Below are 18,401 nucleotides of genomic sequence, written 5' to 3'. Positions count from 1 at the left end.
TCACCTTAGTGCTCACAAATGGTGCGTGGAAGTATTTGTGATGTTGAGCATTTGCAACCTCACAAATGTGCTAATTTTTTTTTATCAAAACCTTTGCAAAACTCATTCATTTTTGCTTTTTATCGGCCTAAATCTTTTTACAGAAAACACAATTGACTCTTCAGCCTGTTTACCCTGAGGTGGTCAAAATTGACAATAATGTGACCATCATCAACTCCGACTTCTATCTCACTCACGGGGCGACCAGAACAGAGGGTCATCAACTCCGACCTCTATCTTGCTCACAGTATGATCACAGTAAAAGTTAATCAATTACGACCTCTATCTCACTCACGGGGCGATCAGAACAAAGGGTCATGACAGAAGAACTAGAGTGCCCATGATGCTTAGAGTGCCGTATCAGGAAGTATAGCGAAACAGAAGCTACGTTCCAATAGGCGTCTTGTGCTGCGACGGTGTTTTGATTTGACAGCTCTGATAAAGTTTGAAATGTAGAGTTAGTACAGCTTCTGCTTTGACATGAACACAGCAGCAGCTGTTCTTTTTTTTTTTTTTTTATTGGTCCTTGGGTATTTTTAGATTTAGGGATTTATTTTTAATATAACAAAAAATTAAAAAGATATTTACCCAGTTTTTTGAAAATTTTTTCATAATTTTTTCTATTTTTTTGTAATGAATTGTAATTATTTCAAAATAATAATAAAATATACATACATATATTTTGTGTTTTGTCTTTCTCCTGTCAGGAGTTATTTGGGCTCCTGCCTGTGACATTCTACATCTAAATCTACATTTTATAAAGTAGAAGAGAAGCAGAAAGTTTGGGAAAAATACATTGTGCATTTCTATCATACACTATACAGTGTTTATGTTCTAACTATGAAGTATGTGTTGGCACGTGTAGCTTACGTATGTTCTCGTTGGTGAGTGTACGTTGTGTTTCCAAATCCGGCCACACGAGGTCACTGTTGACAAATGAACGCCGTCATTCCAGGAAAGAAGAAAATAAAGTCTTGTTTGTGTGGTTTTCTATCATTTTGCCTCTTCCCTCCACATTTGTACATGTTTATTTGGAAGGGTACGTTGCTTGAGCTGGGTTTGTGTTGAGCCAGGGCACGTTTGTGTTTGTGAACCGCCCCGTCGGGATGGACTCAACCAGCACGGAGGGACGATGGGGACGCCCCACTTCCACAGCTGCTTCTTAAGTAGCTAAACTGGCCGTCATGGAAGACTGCGGTGTTTGATATAGAAGATGGAACTACGTCGCAAACAGTGCTTTAAATGGGTGCCTTAAAAAGGAGTCCTCCTAACAACTTAAAGACGAATGAGTGCTTCGGTTCGGTGACGACTCATGGATGTGGAAAAGCTGCTGCATTCACGGTAAGTCGACTTTTTTCCTTCCTATTCATAACTCGTGGTTCTGTTTTTGTTCAACTTGGACGTGAAAACGCCTGATAACAACGCCGTTTTTCTGTGTCCACGTCCAGCCTGGTGAATTTGGCCGAGCCGATGAGTTTAGTGATGGATGATCGTTTATCTGCTAAGAGGTAAGCGATGTTTGACATCAGCGTGATTTGGGAGTGTGTGTGTGTGTGTGTGTGTGTGTGCCTTCACAATGAAAGCTTTGTTGCTAAAGGTCATTGACACAACTAACATTCCTTTCACGAAGCACAGTTGCTGAAATCACACTTGTTGTAGATGTTCTCAACGATCTTTGAACACCTCCCCCATTTCCTGCTGAGAATCTGCCTTGACCATATGTTACGTTTGAGGTCATGGGAAATATTTAGCACTCGTGCCATGAAGCGGATGCCCCCCCCCTTGTTTAAATGATGTGTTTACTAAGTCCAAGGGCTGGTCCGGGAGCCGTTTGGCTATTATCATTTGGCAAGAATGACATTGTATTATTATCACCGGAAATAATACACAACAATGAAATAATGTGTGAAATATGTGGAAAAAGTAGTAAGAGTTTGGGCCCCTAGCAGTGCATTGCCAAGAGCAAGACCAGAGTAGGCAGAAGTTGAGTGGAGTACGGGATGGAATTATTCATTAGTTATGGTTGAGGGAGATGATGTCAGCCACTTTATTCCAGCGGTTGGAATCATGAAAGGAGGAGGAGTGACTTTCCAGGGCTTGTTACTCTGCTCTCTTGGCAACGTGAGGCCTCGTGGCTTTGTTTTCCCTCTAAATCCGAGGTGACAGGAAGAGTAGGAGTACCTTTTTGGCACGTGTTAAGTTTCCACTCCCACTTGCCCTACAGCCTATTTCACACCCTGGAATCTTTCAGCATGAACACAGTCTGGACCGGGACACACTGGGAGAAATAACGTGTTGCTCATGAACCCTCATCAAACACCATGATGGCGACGTCAGAAGACGTACTGCTATGCTAATGTTAGCATGCTAGCACTAACAATAAGCTTTATATAAGTTTATAACGGCTAATGCTCGCAATGCTATCATTATCTTGCAGAAAATATTAGCTTGTCTGCCCATGTTAATACTAATGAAAATGGCTAAAAAATGCTACTAAGCTAGCATTAGCATCCTAACAGGCTAATGCAAGCATGATAACACTTAGCATGATAGTGTCTGCATATGTTCATAACCCTAAAAAAATTATACTGTGCTAACACATAACATGATGGCACATTTTATAAGCTAACATGCTAATGCTAGCATGATACCACTAGCCAGCATTAATACTGTATTGTTGAGTTATACTTATAAAAACCGGTGAGCATGCAGCAATGAGCATGGTCGCGCCTAGGTATGTTAATACTCGTAAAATTGCAAAAAAAAAAGTTACTACGCTATTGTTGGCATGCTAACATGTAGCATGATAAGACAATGTACTAGGAATGTTAAAAGGGGTTAGCATGCAACACCGAGCAAGTTAGCACAAAGTACCCATGTCTGTTAATACTTATAAAATAGCAAAAACATGCTACTATGCTAACATTAGCATACTCACATATAGCATGATAGCACAATGTACCAGGAATGCTATGTTTCCTGACTGAGTTGTAAAAGGGTTGAGAAATGTGGCAGCAGTAGCAATTGCTAAATGTGTAGCCAACTGTTAGCAGTTATGCTAATGTTTAAAATGATGGCAAAATACTGTAAGTCTTACATGTTGCCCTGAATGTACTGTTACTGCGTGCTCACAGCATGGACATAACACCAAAAAACCTAGTTGGTGTATCCCATTATGTGCGTTGTTAGCATCCTCATGCTAACTGTTTTTATGTCTTTAGAACGCACAGAAGAGGGAAAGATGTCTGACATAAGGATTGCGATACGTTGTGCACTTTTCCTTGAAGCACTGCAAGCTGATTGTTGGAATACGGGAATGTTAGATCTCATGGATGCGTTCCGCCTCACAGGACGTAAAAGGATAATATGGCAGCGCTCCAAGGGACTGGGAATAATGGGTGGTCTTTGTCGTAACGCCGGAGCCAACGCATTGACCGCAAATACCAGAGACTATTTCACCAGCACACAATCACATGCTTTATGAGGACAAATATTCATCGCCGGTAATCAAAATATTTTTCATGATGGTGTCCTCATGAAATATTTTCATTTTGCCCGATGGCGTTTGGAGCCGCTCCACAGACGGAAGGGTTTTGTGACAGAACCAGCGTTCAGCAACCAAGACGGGACAGTTCCAGGCCTCCCACTCTTGGACTGTGTATGAAACGCAATATGAATTAGCTCTTTGTCTTCTGCTAGTAGCAACTTTCACTTATCTGCAATAACATTCCAGTTTTGTATGCAGCACGTTTATCTGATGATCAGTGTTTACAGGAGATATTTATGCCGATAATGGCGGGCAGAGCCTGACCTTGACTTCCTGGACAAGTTTTATTCACGCTGCCTTGACACACCTTAAAGCTTTGCAATCCTACACGGGATTCTTTTTCTACTGGACATTCTAAGCTAAACCGCTTTAAGTAGTGATAAATTGTGTGTACACAGCAAGGGTGTCACAAGACCAGATCATACTCGAGATGAGGGAAAATAATTATATTATATGTCATTATAGTATGATGGAGTTAAAATATTTAGGAAAAAGTGCAGCCTGTCTGTCAGGAAAAGACCATGGAGTATGCGAGTAGAGTGAATGATATGATCAGCTGCCATGAAAAGTTCTTTATTCAACTTTTGCTCTCATGGAAGGGAAAAAAAAAGCAAAGTGTGGACTTGATAAAGAAGGGACACAGGAAGTGGAGAGTCTTCCAGAGGTCCTTTTGTTACCCCAGCTAATGGCCTTTCCAGACGCTTGTGTTTACTGGGACTCACCAAAGCAGCAGCAGCAGCAGCTGCTCCACCGCTTCTTCTTCTGCCTTCCCTCTGGGATCCACCACCCTGGGACTTGGACGTGTGACTCTGTAGCTCCACCCCTTTATCCCGCTCCCACATGTACACCAACACGCAGCATTTTCCCCCCACACTCGCACAAAAAGCATCTGTTGAGTTTGACCGTCCACACACAATCCCTGAAGTCTCTACAAGCTCCATTTCCCAAAAAGCATAGAAAAGCTTGAGTAGCCATATTGGTGTGGAAGTGGTACTCTCACACCATTTGGATGTTTGGATGCACGTGTGTTTTCACTACAAGGTTTGGACATGTGCAGGTCACAAGGACGTCTCACGCTAAGCTAGATCCCAAGTGGCTGCTGCCGTGACGCTCCAAACAAGTCACACGGTCACATGATAGCCATATGCTCATCATGATGGATGACAGCTTCTTCTCCACTTCACCTGGATTTCCTCTTCCCTCCACAACACACACCTGCAGCCGATACAGTATTGGTTAGCGTTCCAAAGTGGACAACTTCATCCATCTTTAATCACCTTGGACCCCCACCATGGACCCCCAACTGGGTCTAACAACAGAGCCATCATCATCAGTCACGTCGTCGTTTATCAAGTTTAGGAACGATGTCTGTTCACCCTCTCCATGCATCATTACGTTAATCATATCATGGTATAAATGGTATCATCATCAGAAAACGTATCATCGCATTATGGTATCAACGTATTATGGTATCATATCATCAACGTAACATACCATCGTATCAATGTATCATGCTATAAACCTGTTAGGGTATATACATATCATCTGGTATCGTATTATATGGTGAAGTAGAACATCATGGTATCAGTGTATCACCATATGGTAACGTATTGTATCATCATATCATGGTAACAACATATGGTATCAACGTATCATCATATGATAACATATCATACTATCATCGCATCATACCATGATATCACCATATAGTAATCATATGGTATCATGGCATCAATGTATCACTATATAGTAATGTATCATCGTATCAATGTATCATATGATGGTATCAACATATTGTATCACCATATCACGTTTCCATTGCATCATATTATGGTATCATGGAATCTTGGCATTAATGTATCATTGTATTATGGTATTGTATCATGGCATCATCATGATATTACTGTATTGTGGTGTCATTGTATCATCTTATGTTATATGGTATTATGTCATCATAACATGGTATCATTGTATTATTGCACCGTGATATCATTGTATCAGCATCTTATTGTATTATGGTATCATCTTGTGTTTTCATTGTATCCTCATCGTACCATTGTATTGTACCACACATGGTATGCTGGTATCGTATTACCATGGAATCAATATGGTATCACTGTATCATCATATATCATGGTATCATAATGGCATGTTTGTGACATATTATGATTATGATGATCATTCTTCTGATGTAGTTATTAGTAGTTACTGTTGTCTGGTGCTGGTCTCACCAACCACTTACTGACACCTTGTGGCCAATGTAGGATACTACAAGCTGAATGGTTCACACTCTATTTGTATTGCATGTGGAAGAGTGTGTTATGCTGTTATGTATTGCATGTGGAAGAGTGTGTTATGCTGTTATGTATTGCATGTGGAAGAGTGTGTTATGCTGTTATGTATTGCATGTGGATGAGTGTGTTATGCTGTATTCCATGTGGAAGAAGTTGTCTGCTGACAGGATTTAGGAGTGAGTCAGAGGTGAGGTGTGGCTTGTCAAAGTTGACATTTGACAATGAAAAGCAAACAAAGGCCATCAATGAAGGGCGTCTGATGACATGAAAGCCGGGGGGGGGGGGGGGGTTTCATTATCACACTGCTGTGCTGTGATAATGAAATCATCCCAGGCCTGATGAGCTCAGTGCCGATGAGAAGATAGATAGTCATGCTGACGTTGCTTGGAATGTCCAGCTGGCCCCGCCTACAGGTTCATGTCTGCACAGGGAGGAGGCAAAGCTGCTTACCTTTCTTGTCATGACCGCGGGGGAGTGCTAGCAACACACACGCCAAGCAGGATTTAGGAGTGTTTGCAATCGTGCGGCTCAGGTGTGGCGTTAAGGTGGGGGCCCTCGGAGGTTCTGCTCCGTAGCCTTCGGCCCGTCTTGACTGCCCCACAGGGAGATCCGGACAGCATGGAGGTTATCTGAGAGTAGGCAGAGTGAGGTAAGGCGTGTGGAATGAAATGTTGGCAAAGTGAGAGGAACGTAAAGCATGTCCGTCACACCTGCTCTCCACTTTTTTTGGGGGGGGGGGGGGCTTATGTCTGAAATATTGGTGCTCGGTAGTTGCAGAACCTTTCCTTAATTCACCGAAGGCAGACTTTGTACTGAGACAGTATTTATTAATGTTGCATTGTCCTGCAGCTACTGCACTCACTTCTTCACTATGGGAGGGACAAAATGAGGTATTTCTTTCGCTATGAAATCATAATCTTGCCCCCACTCACCCTGTGGGGCCATTCTTATCACCCGCTGAAGTGGTACTGCTCTTTATTTGGCTGAAAGAAATGCAGTGGATGGGACTGTGGCAGCTGGGATATTGGAACTTTGGAAGGTTTCTCCACAAAGCAATCACCTTGTCTTTTTGCAAGCAAATGACTGACTGGCTGCCATTGGGCAACATGCTATAGATGCTATGGGCAACATGCTATAGATGCTATGGGCAACATGCTATAGATGCTATGGGCAACATGCTATAGATGCTATGGGCAACATGCTATAGATGCTATGGGCAACATGCTATAGATGCTATCCTCTTTACACACAGCCTTCTCTATGATGCAGTCCACACCAGAGCATGGCAACATTTAGAAATACACAAAAAAAAACAACAAAAATGGAACAAATCAGCACTCATTTTACAAGAAAAAGTCAAAATATGAACAGAAATATGTATATACAACAAGAAAAAGTTGGAATGTTTATGAGACTAATAAAGCCTAATAATATGAGGCGAAAACATCATTTTAGCAGCATAAAGTTAGGAAATATATTCAAGAAAAAGGGGCTTTTTAAAAGCTGTAATAAAAAAAACAAACAAAGAATATAGTTCTCATTTTTGGAAAATTAGGTTGCGGGAAAAGTTAGAATGTTGCAAAAATGAACGTCATATCATCATAATTCTTGGGAGAATATGACCTTTTTCTCTTCATATGTTGACTTTTTCCTTTTCTTTCATTGTCTGGCTCTTTCAACTTGTAAACGTTCTTCTAGGAATATACTCTTTTAACTCTTCCCAGAATATTATCATATATTATTTTTTTTCCGAAAGCTGATTTTCCACAACTTTGAGATTTTTGGTGTTGTTTTTTAACTTTGAATAATATCAGAAATGAAACTAAACAAAGTTGTAGTTTTTGGAAAAATTTGATTTTGGGGGAAAAAAGTCCTAGAGAAGAAAAATTACAAGAAGAAAGAAAAACATCAGAAATGGGAAAAGCAGCTGTCATTTTTTGGAGTATGAAGTCCAAATATTGTGAGGAAAAATTTCACTTTTTTTATTTTTTAAAGCTTATTTTTTGAAGTTGTGTCCTGCAATAGGCGGATGGCGGCACCATGACAGCAAGGGCGTGTTACTTCCTGCTCTGTCTCGTACTGGGCTACGTGTCAGCTGCCGTCGAACAGACTTGTTTGGCGGCGTCACGCCTCCCCGGGAAGCCCTTGTCAAAGACGCATAGGCACAGTCAGGCTGCAACACGTCTAGCCACTTTAAAAAAAAAACAACAAAGAGTAAATACGTGAGCCAACAGCAGCTCCCGCCTTCTGCTGTGCGGCTGTCACAAACATCTCTGCACAGGCTAAGGTACATACAGTACTTCTACTCCGAGCAGGAATGTATACTTTGATAGGAATAAGCATACAGTACAGTCGTGCAGAGCAAATAATTGCCAAGCCAAACAAGCCAGCAGGACCTTGAAGTCAGGACTTTGCACTCGGCAAACAGCAGACATGTTTGTTATGTTTTGCTACTGTTTCCTCTCATTCTTTTGTCCTATGTTGTCATCTTGTGATGCTCCACTACTGACTGAACATTCCACCTTTTAACTGGCGAGTAGAAGTACAACATAATTTGGTGGAGTTGACCACGTGATGAAGCTGAAACCATCAACTCCATACATTCTCAGCTGTGTGAAAAGTGTGAAAAGAAGATGACAATAAAGCAGGGGTCTCAAACTCAATTTACTTGGAGAGCGAGCGACCTAAACGGTAGCCTTCAAGTTATTTCCTTGAAACTTAAATAGCCAAAAACTTACCACTTCCACACGGATAGGGAGGATAACTATTAACAGTTATTTAACCTTTAACATGAACATTAATCAAACGTAGTAATTTTTTCTGGGTACATGATACCATACAGCATCCATATCAAACTTGCGCGGGCCGCACTAACATTCAACTTTCATATCAAGATGGGGGCCTCAAACTAGTGTCCTGCGGGCCACATTTGGCCCGCGGGCCGCGTGTTTGAGACCCCTGCCATAAAGCTTCTAAACAAGACACTCCCATGAACTTGAAAGATGAAGGTGTGCTTCAGGTGTCCATTTTTGGCATTTTTTAAAGAAGTTGAGCACTGGCAAAACTCAAGGCCTGGCCTCAAAATGTTTAACGGGTGACATGCAACACGTGTATGTTACATGTCACAGCGAGGGTGATGGATGTTAGATGGTGATATAACCTCAGGTGTAGTATGATAACATACATGTGTACAGGACCTGGTGTCCTTTTGTTAGCGTGTATTTTATTGTGAAAAGAATTGTATATGATTCCGATGGCTCCCATCCAAGCAGTCCTGTTGATCTTGGCTAGTGTTTGTTTATTTGTTTGCGATGGTGAGAGTCACGTGATTGACCCACATGGGATCTGATCAATCACCCTGCAGTCCTGTGAAAGACTTTCTTTCATCTTGTCAGGACAAAGTCGGAGCTGCATGCCCGAGGCACCTCCAGCTGTAGTTTAGTTTTCCCAGTTGAGAAAACAAGCAACTATTACTACTGTCCGTGCTTGTGAGGAAGGAAGATGTAGTCCCCCATGTCATTCCAGTCCTCTTCCTGTGGGTGGCAGGAGTCCGGGAACAACGAGCTTTGACGTTACCACAGTGTGGTGTACAGTTACCATACAGTATACATCATGCAGATCAACACGATCTATCTCACCCAAATCTTCCCATCTTCAAAATACAGCAGATCGGAAGCTGATCCTGATTCGGAAGATCAGATCCGGACATCCCTAATATATCATATATAATTGTATCATCATATAATTGTCATGATATCATGACATCACCATGGTGTTGTAACATCATAACATGGTATCACGATATAATCATGGCATCATTGTACCATCGTACCATCACCATGGTATCAAGGTATCATCATATCCTGGTATCATTAATGTCGTTGTCACATGCTGGTATCATCATTGTGTCATTGTGCAGTTATATCTTTTATCATGGTATCACTATCATAATGTCATGTCATCATGTGCTATCATGGCATTGTATCCTGGTATCATCATGCTAACATGATGATGTTTTATCATCACAGCATCACTGTGTCATGATATCGTCATGGTATCACTAACATAATGTCGTGCTATCATCATGGTGTCATCATACATGGTATAGTATCATGGTAACATTGTGTCATGGTATCGTCATTATCATATGGAGTTGGATCATCATTATATTGTATAATGTGATTTGTATGCTAGTATCACCATGGTGTCATTTTATCATTTTTATCATATCTTTTGGTCATGGTATCAGATCACCGTATCATGTGATTGTATTGTGGTATCTATCGTGATAATGGTATCTTTTTATCACGGTATCTTTGTACCGTCATATCATGGTGACGGCACCATCATGGTGTCTGGCGTCACGGTATGACTGTCTGGCATTGTGAGCTAGCTTAGCCTAGCCTAGCCTACGAATGGTGTGTTGCTAAGAGGTGCGACCTTGCATTGCAGAGATTCCTGCGTGGTCCACATGAGTCTAGAATTGAAGGTGATGGTTGTGTATGAAGCTGCTTTATCGGAGGTGGTGCAGACTAAATGTCCCCACCCCACCCCCAGCCCCCATTCCGTGTGATGCCTTGTGACTTGTTCCCAATGTCAACCTGGGTGCTTTGTCTGTGTGGAGCCCGAAGGCCTGATTGGAGGACACAAACACTGATTGTGGCGTCTGCTTCCCAAAGCCATTTCTACTTTTCTTTCATCAACAGGGTGTCCACCAAGAGCAAAGCCCCGTCCCCACCTGCACTCGACCCTTTGGGTTCCTCCCATTTCTCCCACTGGTATCCAGGCAGCACTCCTTTCACCATGGACCACAAGGACGCTCTCATCCATAAAGAACTGTCTCTGGTTGTGGTTTTGCCGGACGGCGTGGAAAAGATGACCACGGTTCACGGCAGGTAAAATAAAAAAAAAAGCACCTTCTCTACCAGGCTACTGGTAATGGCTAATTTCCACCCGTCATCAACTTCCCCTGAGTTCAAGACATGTCAAATGCTCCACGATGATGCGGTGATGGAGCACACCAAAATCTAATCAGCCCCTGACACACACCTCCAAGGCGTCACAGCGGCTGCTCGGAGCGTATACGGTGCACCTTCATGGGCCACAGCAGGTGGCTCCTCCCCTTCTATCCTCTGCTCCTCCTGGTAGTAGTCATGTTATGATATTTCATGAAAACAAACCTCAGTTCTTCGAGTCCTACACTCCCATATCCATTGTAAGAAGTACTGTAGATACGAAGCAGGAGTGCTGATTGTTCCAGGGTTGACTTTACTCCCATATTTGCTTTGGTGGTGCAACTTTGCATTAGAGAATCGCTATCAGAGCTTTCAGCCCTCCGCTGTGCAACATGCAAATATGTTGATATGGGTTCATTGTGTGTCTTGCAGCAAACCTCTCATGGACCTGCTGGTCACGCTCTGCGCCAGGTATCACCTCAACCCGTCCAGTCACACGCTGGAACTGATGACGGCCGGCCGGCACAACATCAAGCTCAAGCCCAGCGCTCTCATCGGGAGCTTGGATGCCGAGAAGATCTTGCTCAAAGCCAAAGGGGATGAGAAGAACAAGAAGAGCGGTCCTCACGTGCCGGAGGTACCTCAGCAAAGTAGACTTTAACATGAAAACACAAAAAAAATCATCATTCACAAGAATAAAGTCGTTTTTGTAGCGTGGAGATGAAATATTAAAGAAGGATGTTATTTTGGAAAAAACAGGTCAAGTTGTAGAAATGATTGGGAAAAATTATGTCACGATAATCATGACAATAAAGTCCTAGTCATGAGGGAGGAAACGGCTGTCAAAGTCCAAATATGACAGGAAAAAATGCTATGCTTAATGAGACAAAAACTTACAATTTTATGACAATAAACTGGCAGTTTATTAAAGACAAAAATTTTCTTTTTTCAAAGAGATCACTTTGGGAACATGAAGCTTAGGAAAAAGTTGTAGTATCAAATAAAATTAATTTTGTGCAGTTTTAGGAGAATAAAGTGGTAATATGATGAGGAAATTTTTTAATAAATAATTAATGAATATAATTTAATAATAATGTAATAATTAAATTATTTAATAATAATAATTTATCATAATATTAAATAATAAATATTATATAATATTGTAATGTGGTGAGAAATTAGTAAAATATTGCAAATATTAAATATTTAAAACCCAAATATTATGGCAATAAAGTGGAATGAAAACAATAAAGAGCAAAAATGGGAGCAAAGAGTGAAGCTGCTATGAGTAACCTGCAGGACATGAAATGTATAGCATAGCATATGTTAGCACATTTGAGGATCCGGGCGTGGCTGCTAGAAGGGGGGGTTTGCTTTGACGGTATGTTCCCGTCCTGCAGGCCACAGTCCGGATGGTCATCAACTACAAGAAGAGCCAGAAAGCCATCCTCAGGGTGAACCCCCAAGTCCCCCTGACGGAGCTGCTGGCGGCAATCTGTGAGAAATGTGAATTTGCAGAGGAGACCACCGTCCTGCTGAGAGACGCCCGCTCCCCGGCCCCCTTGGACCTGTCCTGTTCCCTCAACGATTACGCAATCAGGGAGCTTTACGCAAGAGACACCAGAGGTAAACACGGGCATGAAAGGCCTGCCACGCACGGCACGCTGACTCGCTTTCACTTATCACTCTCACTTTCCTAGGCGCCGCTTCTCCTGGCGGCCCGACCCCCCAAACCCACGGCGCAGCAGTTCCGCCTGGAAAAGACAAGCATCAGAAAGAGAAGGAAAACAAAGGCCTCTTCAGCAAGTTTCGAAAAAGCAAGAAAACACCCGAGCAGGTAGGTAGGTGGCACAACCACGTGCTAGGTGCGCTACATCCATTCTCATTAAAGAGACGATCCCGAGACCGATATCATGCCGATTATCAGTGGCCGATATTATCGGACATCCTTAATACAAACCAAAAAAAGTAAACAGAGGAAAAAATGGTATTCCAATGAGGAAAAAGTCACAATTTTATGAGAATAATTTTTTTTTGTAGCATGGAGTTTCAATATTAAGACAAAATGTGTTTTTTTTTCATATGATGGAAAAACAACCAAAAAATGAAAACGGCCATTTTTTTTTTATCTTGGGGGAGAAGTTGTAATATTCTGGAAAAAAACGTCAAACATTTCATTCTAACAAGAAAAAACTGTTGTTATATTATGAGGATGTTGGAATATTAAACCAAACCAAAAAATGAAGAGGTCAGCTTTGGAAATTAAGTACTAATATTTTGGGAATACTGCTTAAATGTATTGGAGAAAAAATTGTATTGATGTATTGTATCAAAAAAGATAAAAAATGAAAAATGCTAGCTTGATGTTAACCTTCTCCAATTGCAACAATTCTTATATAACCACTTCCACACTGAATGGGAGGAGTATTCACTATCATGTCTGGAAAAATAGAACATTAGTGGCGCCTAGTGGCCAGAATACTCCACATAGCTTGTCTTTACAATAATTTTGGACTAATCCGCCCCGTCAGCCATGATGTGCTCGTCTTTGAGAAACGGTGATGGAGAGGTCAGAGACGTTGAGAGGGAGGTTTGTTTACGTAGCGTTTCCATTGGTCGCCTGTGTGTGCTGTGCTTCGGCTTATCTGGGTGTTTGCTCTCTAAAGGCCACCACAGTCAGCGCCCCCGCTTCCCCGGTGCTGGTGACCAAGCCTCGACCACTCAGCATGGCCTTGCCCAGCACCGCCTCCCCTCCGTTCGGGTGCCCGACCTCGCCCGTCGGCGAGGCGCCCAAGAAGAGACGGGCGCCCCTGCCGCCCGTTCGCGTGTCCCAGAGCTGCCGCGCCGACCCCCGCCAGAGACTCTACTCGGAACCCAACCCCTTGCCGGACTCTGAACAGGTCGGTCAAGTGGGCATCAGCGGTGGTGGGCGGGGACGTGCGTCTGATGATGTTTGTGGCGTAGGTGTCGGGTTTGAGCCGTGGATCCTCCGCAGAGTCGTCCCTGAAGAGAACCAAACGGAAAGCTCCTCCGCCACCGACACCACAAACACTTCCTCCTCAAGAAAACACTCAAGGTTTGCTTTTCTTACTTTGATGTACGCATTCCTGCCTGGGGTGGCAACCTTACTGCCACACCACAGCCGTCAAGGCCCTCTGCTGCCCCCTGATGGCCATCATTACACTGCACACCCTTCTGGCAACCAGAATACCTCCTCATCCACGTCTTTACCACACTCAGCAGGTCAGCAGAGGAACTTCATATGAACTAAATGGTATTCCAACTGGACCAAAGTACGATCCATAAATAATCAGGAAAATGCTTGTGGCCGGGAGTTGAAAGAGTCAAGAAAACATGTTGGAATATTAGGAATTTTTTTATTGTTTTATGGGACTGAAGTCAGAATTATGAGGAAAAATAATGGGCAAAAAACAGCTGTAATTGTACAACACAGACTAAATATTAAGACAAAAATGCTATAAATGCTACACACCGTCTGCTGGCACCGTGACTACCATCTGCCTTTACCACTTCCACACCTTATTCCCTCGTCCCAATTGTATGACTTTATTCACTGCGTATATGCACCTGCTTCCCCAGCATCACATGACTTTATTGGCTCTTCTTTCTCATAATAGTGTTAAAAAACTCCTTAAAAATCTCCATTCTACTAACACGATGGTACTTTTTGACATAATATTACTACTACTTCTGGTCCAAATAACACCCTTGTCTTGTCTTCTTCCAATGTAACATTTCCCCCCAACCTTATGTTCCAAAAACATGGACATATCTTTATTCCTTCTTTTGTTTGCTTCATAGTACAACTTGAACGTCTTTATTGATGATATGATAAAAAAAGTTATTTTATTCTCATAACTTTCCATTTTTCATAGGGTTTTTATCATCCTAATGATTGGAGTGTTCCTGTCAATTTTCTTAAAATTTTTAGAAAAAAATTATTTTTGTAATGTTTTGGGTTTATTGCCATGGTGTTTCATCATCATAATAATCCCCAATATGATGTGCATTGGTGATAATAAGGCGGCTGTGTTGTTATGCCGCATGTGAAGTCCATGCACGTGAAATAATGTTGGTTATTGCTACAACAAGCCGATGATGATAAAAGCATCACCGAGTGCTGTGTTGTGTTAGCAGACGTTGCGGAGGTGGAAGCGCTGCAGGAGATCATGGAGGAAACATCAGGCGCTGGCATCCAGAGGGAAGATCCAGAAGTCGGCCTCGGGGAAGATCAGCTGGGTGATCTGTCCTCAGATGGCAAGTACGAACTCTTCATGTAAGATCTCATCACCGCGTGACTTTGGCTTTCAGTCCTTTCTGGCAGGACCTTTCGGTTCTTACACGCTCTTATTCTGGCAGGCACGCTCAGGACGGCTTTGTTAGCGCTTTGCCGCTTCACACGCGGGTGACCGCACCAGATGGCACGCAATCATCTCACCTGGCAGGTATGCATAGAACAAGGGCGTGAACAGGGTGAGACCTTTTGTCGGTCAAACGATCTCTTGGTCACGCTGGGTGGAGGCGGGGCGGCTAGCATACACACAGAGTGTAACATGTTGGAAAAAATGACTTTTATTCTGGTAACATGGTTATTGAGGTAGAATATGGTGTTACATGTGCTATAAAGATATAGTATATATGTACACTACGTGCAGGATGTTGTGGTAGGTTGATTCGGTGGTAGATGTTGGGAGCGCTATGAGAAGGTAGGATGTTGTGGTAGATGTTGGGAGCGCTATGAGAAAGTAGGATGTTGCGGTAGATCAGATATATTAATATTTTGTGTCTAACGCAGAGAGTGTGGAGTGTCAGATCGGAGGTGAACATCATGAGTCCAAGCGTGAAGATGGTGCCAGTGTGGAAGAGGAGCGTGACGATGCAAGGAGTGACCTCCCAGAGTCCGCTCGGGATGCAGGAGCATCTGTTGAGGAAACGAGGAGCACCCCCAGGCAGGAGATGGAGATGATCTGCACAATATCACGCCCTGCCGGTGAGGACGCAGAGGTTCAAACGGATTTCACGCTGGTTCCTCAAGAACTCCCTGACCAAGTTCTGCCTTCCACGGAGGAGACACAAACGTCAGCCTCCGAGATTTCCTCATGCCTTCCTGCGTCTCCAGAAGCCGGCGTGAAGGCGGAGCCAAAGCCCAAAGCATCCAACGAGGTGACGAGGGACTACCTTCCCAAGGTGGGGATGACCACCTACACCGTGGTGCCTCCCAAAACCAACGAGAAGCTGAGATACTTTGAAGTTGCACTGACACTGGAGTCGCCACCCCCCTATGCAGCACAAGAAGGGCAGGGGCGGCACCCCCACGCACCCAGGGACCAATCACTGAGCAGCACCCCCGCCAGCCAAGACACTGTCCATGGACGTCCGCATGAATCCTCCAGCTCACCTCCGGCAGGTTCACCAGGAGAGCCCCAGGCCACCAGAACCCCGCCCGCGACCAAACCCAAACCCAAAACCGCTTCCTTCCGCACGTCCAAGCACAAGATTCCCGGGTACTACGTAACCTCAGCCGCTGAGAAGAGTCCGGGTACCGGTCCCGCTTCCATCCAAGTCCATAACGCAGCGTTACCTCCTGCACCTCCACCACAGCAGAAGGAGGGTGCCGACCAGCAAGCCGGCCCTGAAAGCGACATGGGGGTGGCGAGGGAGAGCCGCCCCCCATCAAGGGAGTCCGGCTTCGGGTTAAGCTTGGAAAAGCTGCGGAGCTTTGCCGCACCCAGGCCTTACTCCCCCAAAACGCCGTCCCGCTTCGCCCAGGCCGTGTCCTCCGCCGTCAAACGCAGCCACTCTTTGTCCCACGGCCCCAGATCACCCACCGGCCCCCCCCTCATACCCTGCCCCTCCACTTCCCCTCCCCCTCCCCTCCATTCACTCATTCACAAAGATGCTCTCTTCAGTACCAAGGTCAGTTCCGACTTTTACATCAATCTACTGTGTGTGTGTGTGTATGTAGGTACACATAGTACACATGTACATGCATGTACAGTACACATAGTACACATGTACATGCATATCCAAACCTTTTGTTGAAAAAGCTTTATCATGTACGTGCCCCCCCCACACACACACACAATTTATGCTGTTTTTTTAATGTGCCAAATATTTCACCATATTTTGTGGAATTGTGATGATGATGATTACAACGTCATCCTGAGCTCAGCTGATCCAGCTGCTGTGTTTTTTTTTAATATTCAGGAGGCGGGGGGCGTACCGGTAGAGACGGACGGCACGCCGGCTGAGATGGCGGTGGAGAGTCACCTGTAGCGGCGCCTCGAGACGTCATCATCTACTGTAAGAAGAGCGGAGCCTGTGATTGGTCATCTTTTCACGCATGAAGGATGATTGTGTTTTGTTTTCCAGGAGTTTTCCAAGACAGCCCGGACTCTGCCACCCCCGCCCCAACACGCTGGTGTTGCTTTGGTGGATAATTCATGGGTCATTTCATTCGGTCTTAACCTGACTTGATTTGCATCATTTAATGATGTTGTGTGTTCCGGTCTAACTTGCTGTGTTCAGTAGCAAATTAGAAGACTTCTATAAATTATGAGGATGATTATTTTGGCTTTATGAAAGTCCAGGTCAGGCTTACGGTACTAAATATCATTTCTATTTAAATGTATGACTTGTATGCCAATAATAAAAGGGCAAGTGGAAAGCAGTGTGCACTTTTCATGCTATAGTGAAGCCTGGGGGGGGCTTCAAGAGGAAGGAGCTAAGTCACCTAAAGCGTATAGCCAGAATATATCTTTTTATATATGACTGAATTATCAGGACCAAATCTGCTATATTGGTGCTATAAGGTGACTATAGGGGTGTTATTTCATGTCTAGGGGGCTCTACTGCTACTAAAACATATTAAGTCATAAATAAGTTTAAGATTACTTATTTTCTTATACTGGGGGCTCTAATAGTGTTAAAAAAGAGTGTTATGTTTGCTCTAACTACAAAAATATTAATTTCTTAACACTGAATTAATGGTAGCAATCGGGTCTGGAAATTAACCGCTATAATACGATTCCAATATTATTAATACGACTGTATGATCACCACAACCACCAGAGGGCGTATTTTCATATGAAATGATGAAAAATGATGCTAATTGCAGGTCACCCGTCAATCACTGGCGTTGAGACAATCATGTTATTGTGCCTTGTCCTACCGACGCCATCTTGGACGACGTCACAAAAATGGTGGCTAATTTACACAAAGACTCGTTTTACAGTGAAATCCTGCGTTAGCTAACATCGCACATAAACCTTTAAGTAAACACCAGCGATGCCACTTTAAACAAAAGATGTATGCACTATATTGTTTTTGTGCGCTGGCGCCGTCATGAACAAGGATTCTGGCAGAGTTTGCTTGTCTGGAAGCAATCAATAACAAGTCAATAAAGTTCCATTCAAAAAGAAAACGTTCTTTGACTTGCAGTACCTGACCTGACCGCCAGAAGACGCTAAAACACAATTCAATGAATGAAACATGAAAACAACAGGGGGAAAATGTGTGCTTCTTTTTACTACTTAACTACTTTTA

At 43.4% G+C, this 18,401-nt stretch overlaps 1 protein-coding gene across 5 annotated transcripts; it reads left to right on the top strand.

Annotated features, from left to right (window-relative positions):
• The first annotated feature begins 1,046 nt into the window (after positions 1-1,046).
• Positions 1,047-17,523, top strand: cobll1b (cordon-bleu WH2 repeat protein-like 1b). Of its 5 annotated transcripts, none has more exons than XM_058081862.2 (13): positions 1,047-1,380; positions 1,488-1,547; positions 10,587-10,775; positions 11,268-11,472; positions 12,236-12,461; positions 12,536-12,672; positions 13,502-13,735; positions 13,800-13,911; positions 14,991-15,117; positions 15,216-15,301; positions 15,652-16,772; positions 17,064-17,159; positions 17,229-17,523. In XM_058081862.2, exons 1-12 carry the CDS (start codon positions 1,352-1,354, stop codon positions 17,130-17,132), a joined length of 2,595 nt encoding a protein of 864 aa, XP_057937845.2. In that variant the 5' UTR covers positions 1,047-1,351; the 3' UTR covers positions 17,133-17,159; positions 17,229-17,523. The 5 variants fall into 5 exon arrangements, with proteins under 5 accessions (XP_057937845.2, XP_057937846.2, XP_057937844.2 ...); XM_058081863.2 differs by having other exon boundaries at positions 1,048-1,380; positions 14,994-15,117; XM_058081861.2 differs by having other exon boundaries at positions 1,048-1,380; positions 14,994-15,132.
• Positions 17,524-18,401: the final 878 nt, after the last annotated feature.

Source organism: Doryrhamphus excisus, linkage group LG12, assembly GCF_037039965.1.
Source record: "Doryrhamphus excisus strain RoL-2023G ecotype Guam linkage group LG12, RoL_Dexc_Guam_v1.1, whole genome shotgun sequence".
Lineage (NCBI taxonomy): Eukaryota > Metazoa > Chordata > Actinopteri > Syngnathiformes > Syngnathidae > Doryrhamphus > Doryrhamphus excisus.
The sequence above is the reverse complement of the archived record's forward strand: the minus strand, read 5'-3'. Positions and strand labels throughout refer to the sequence as shown.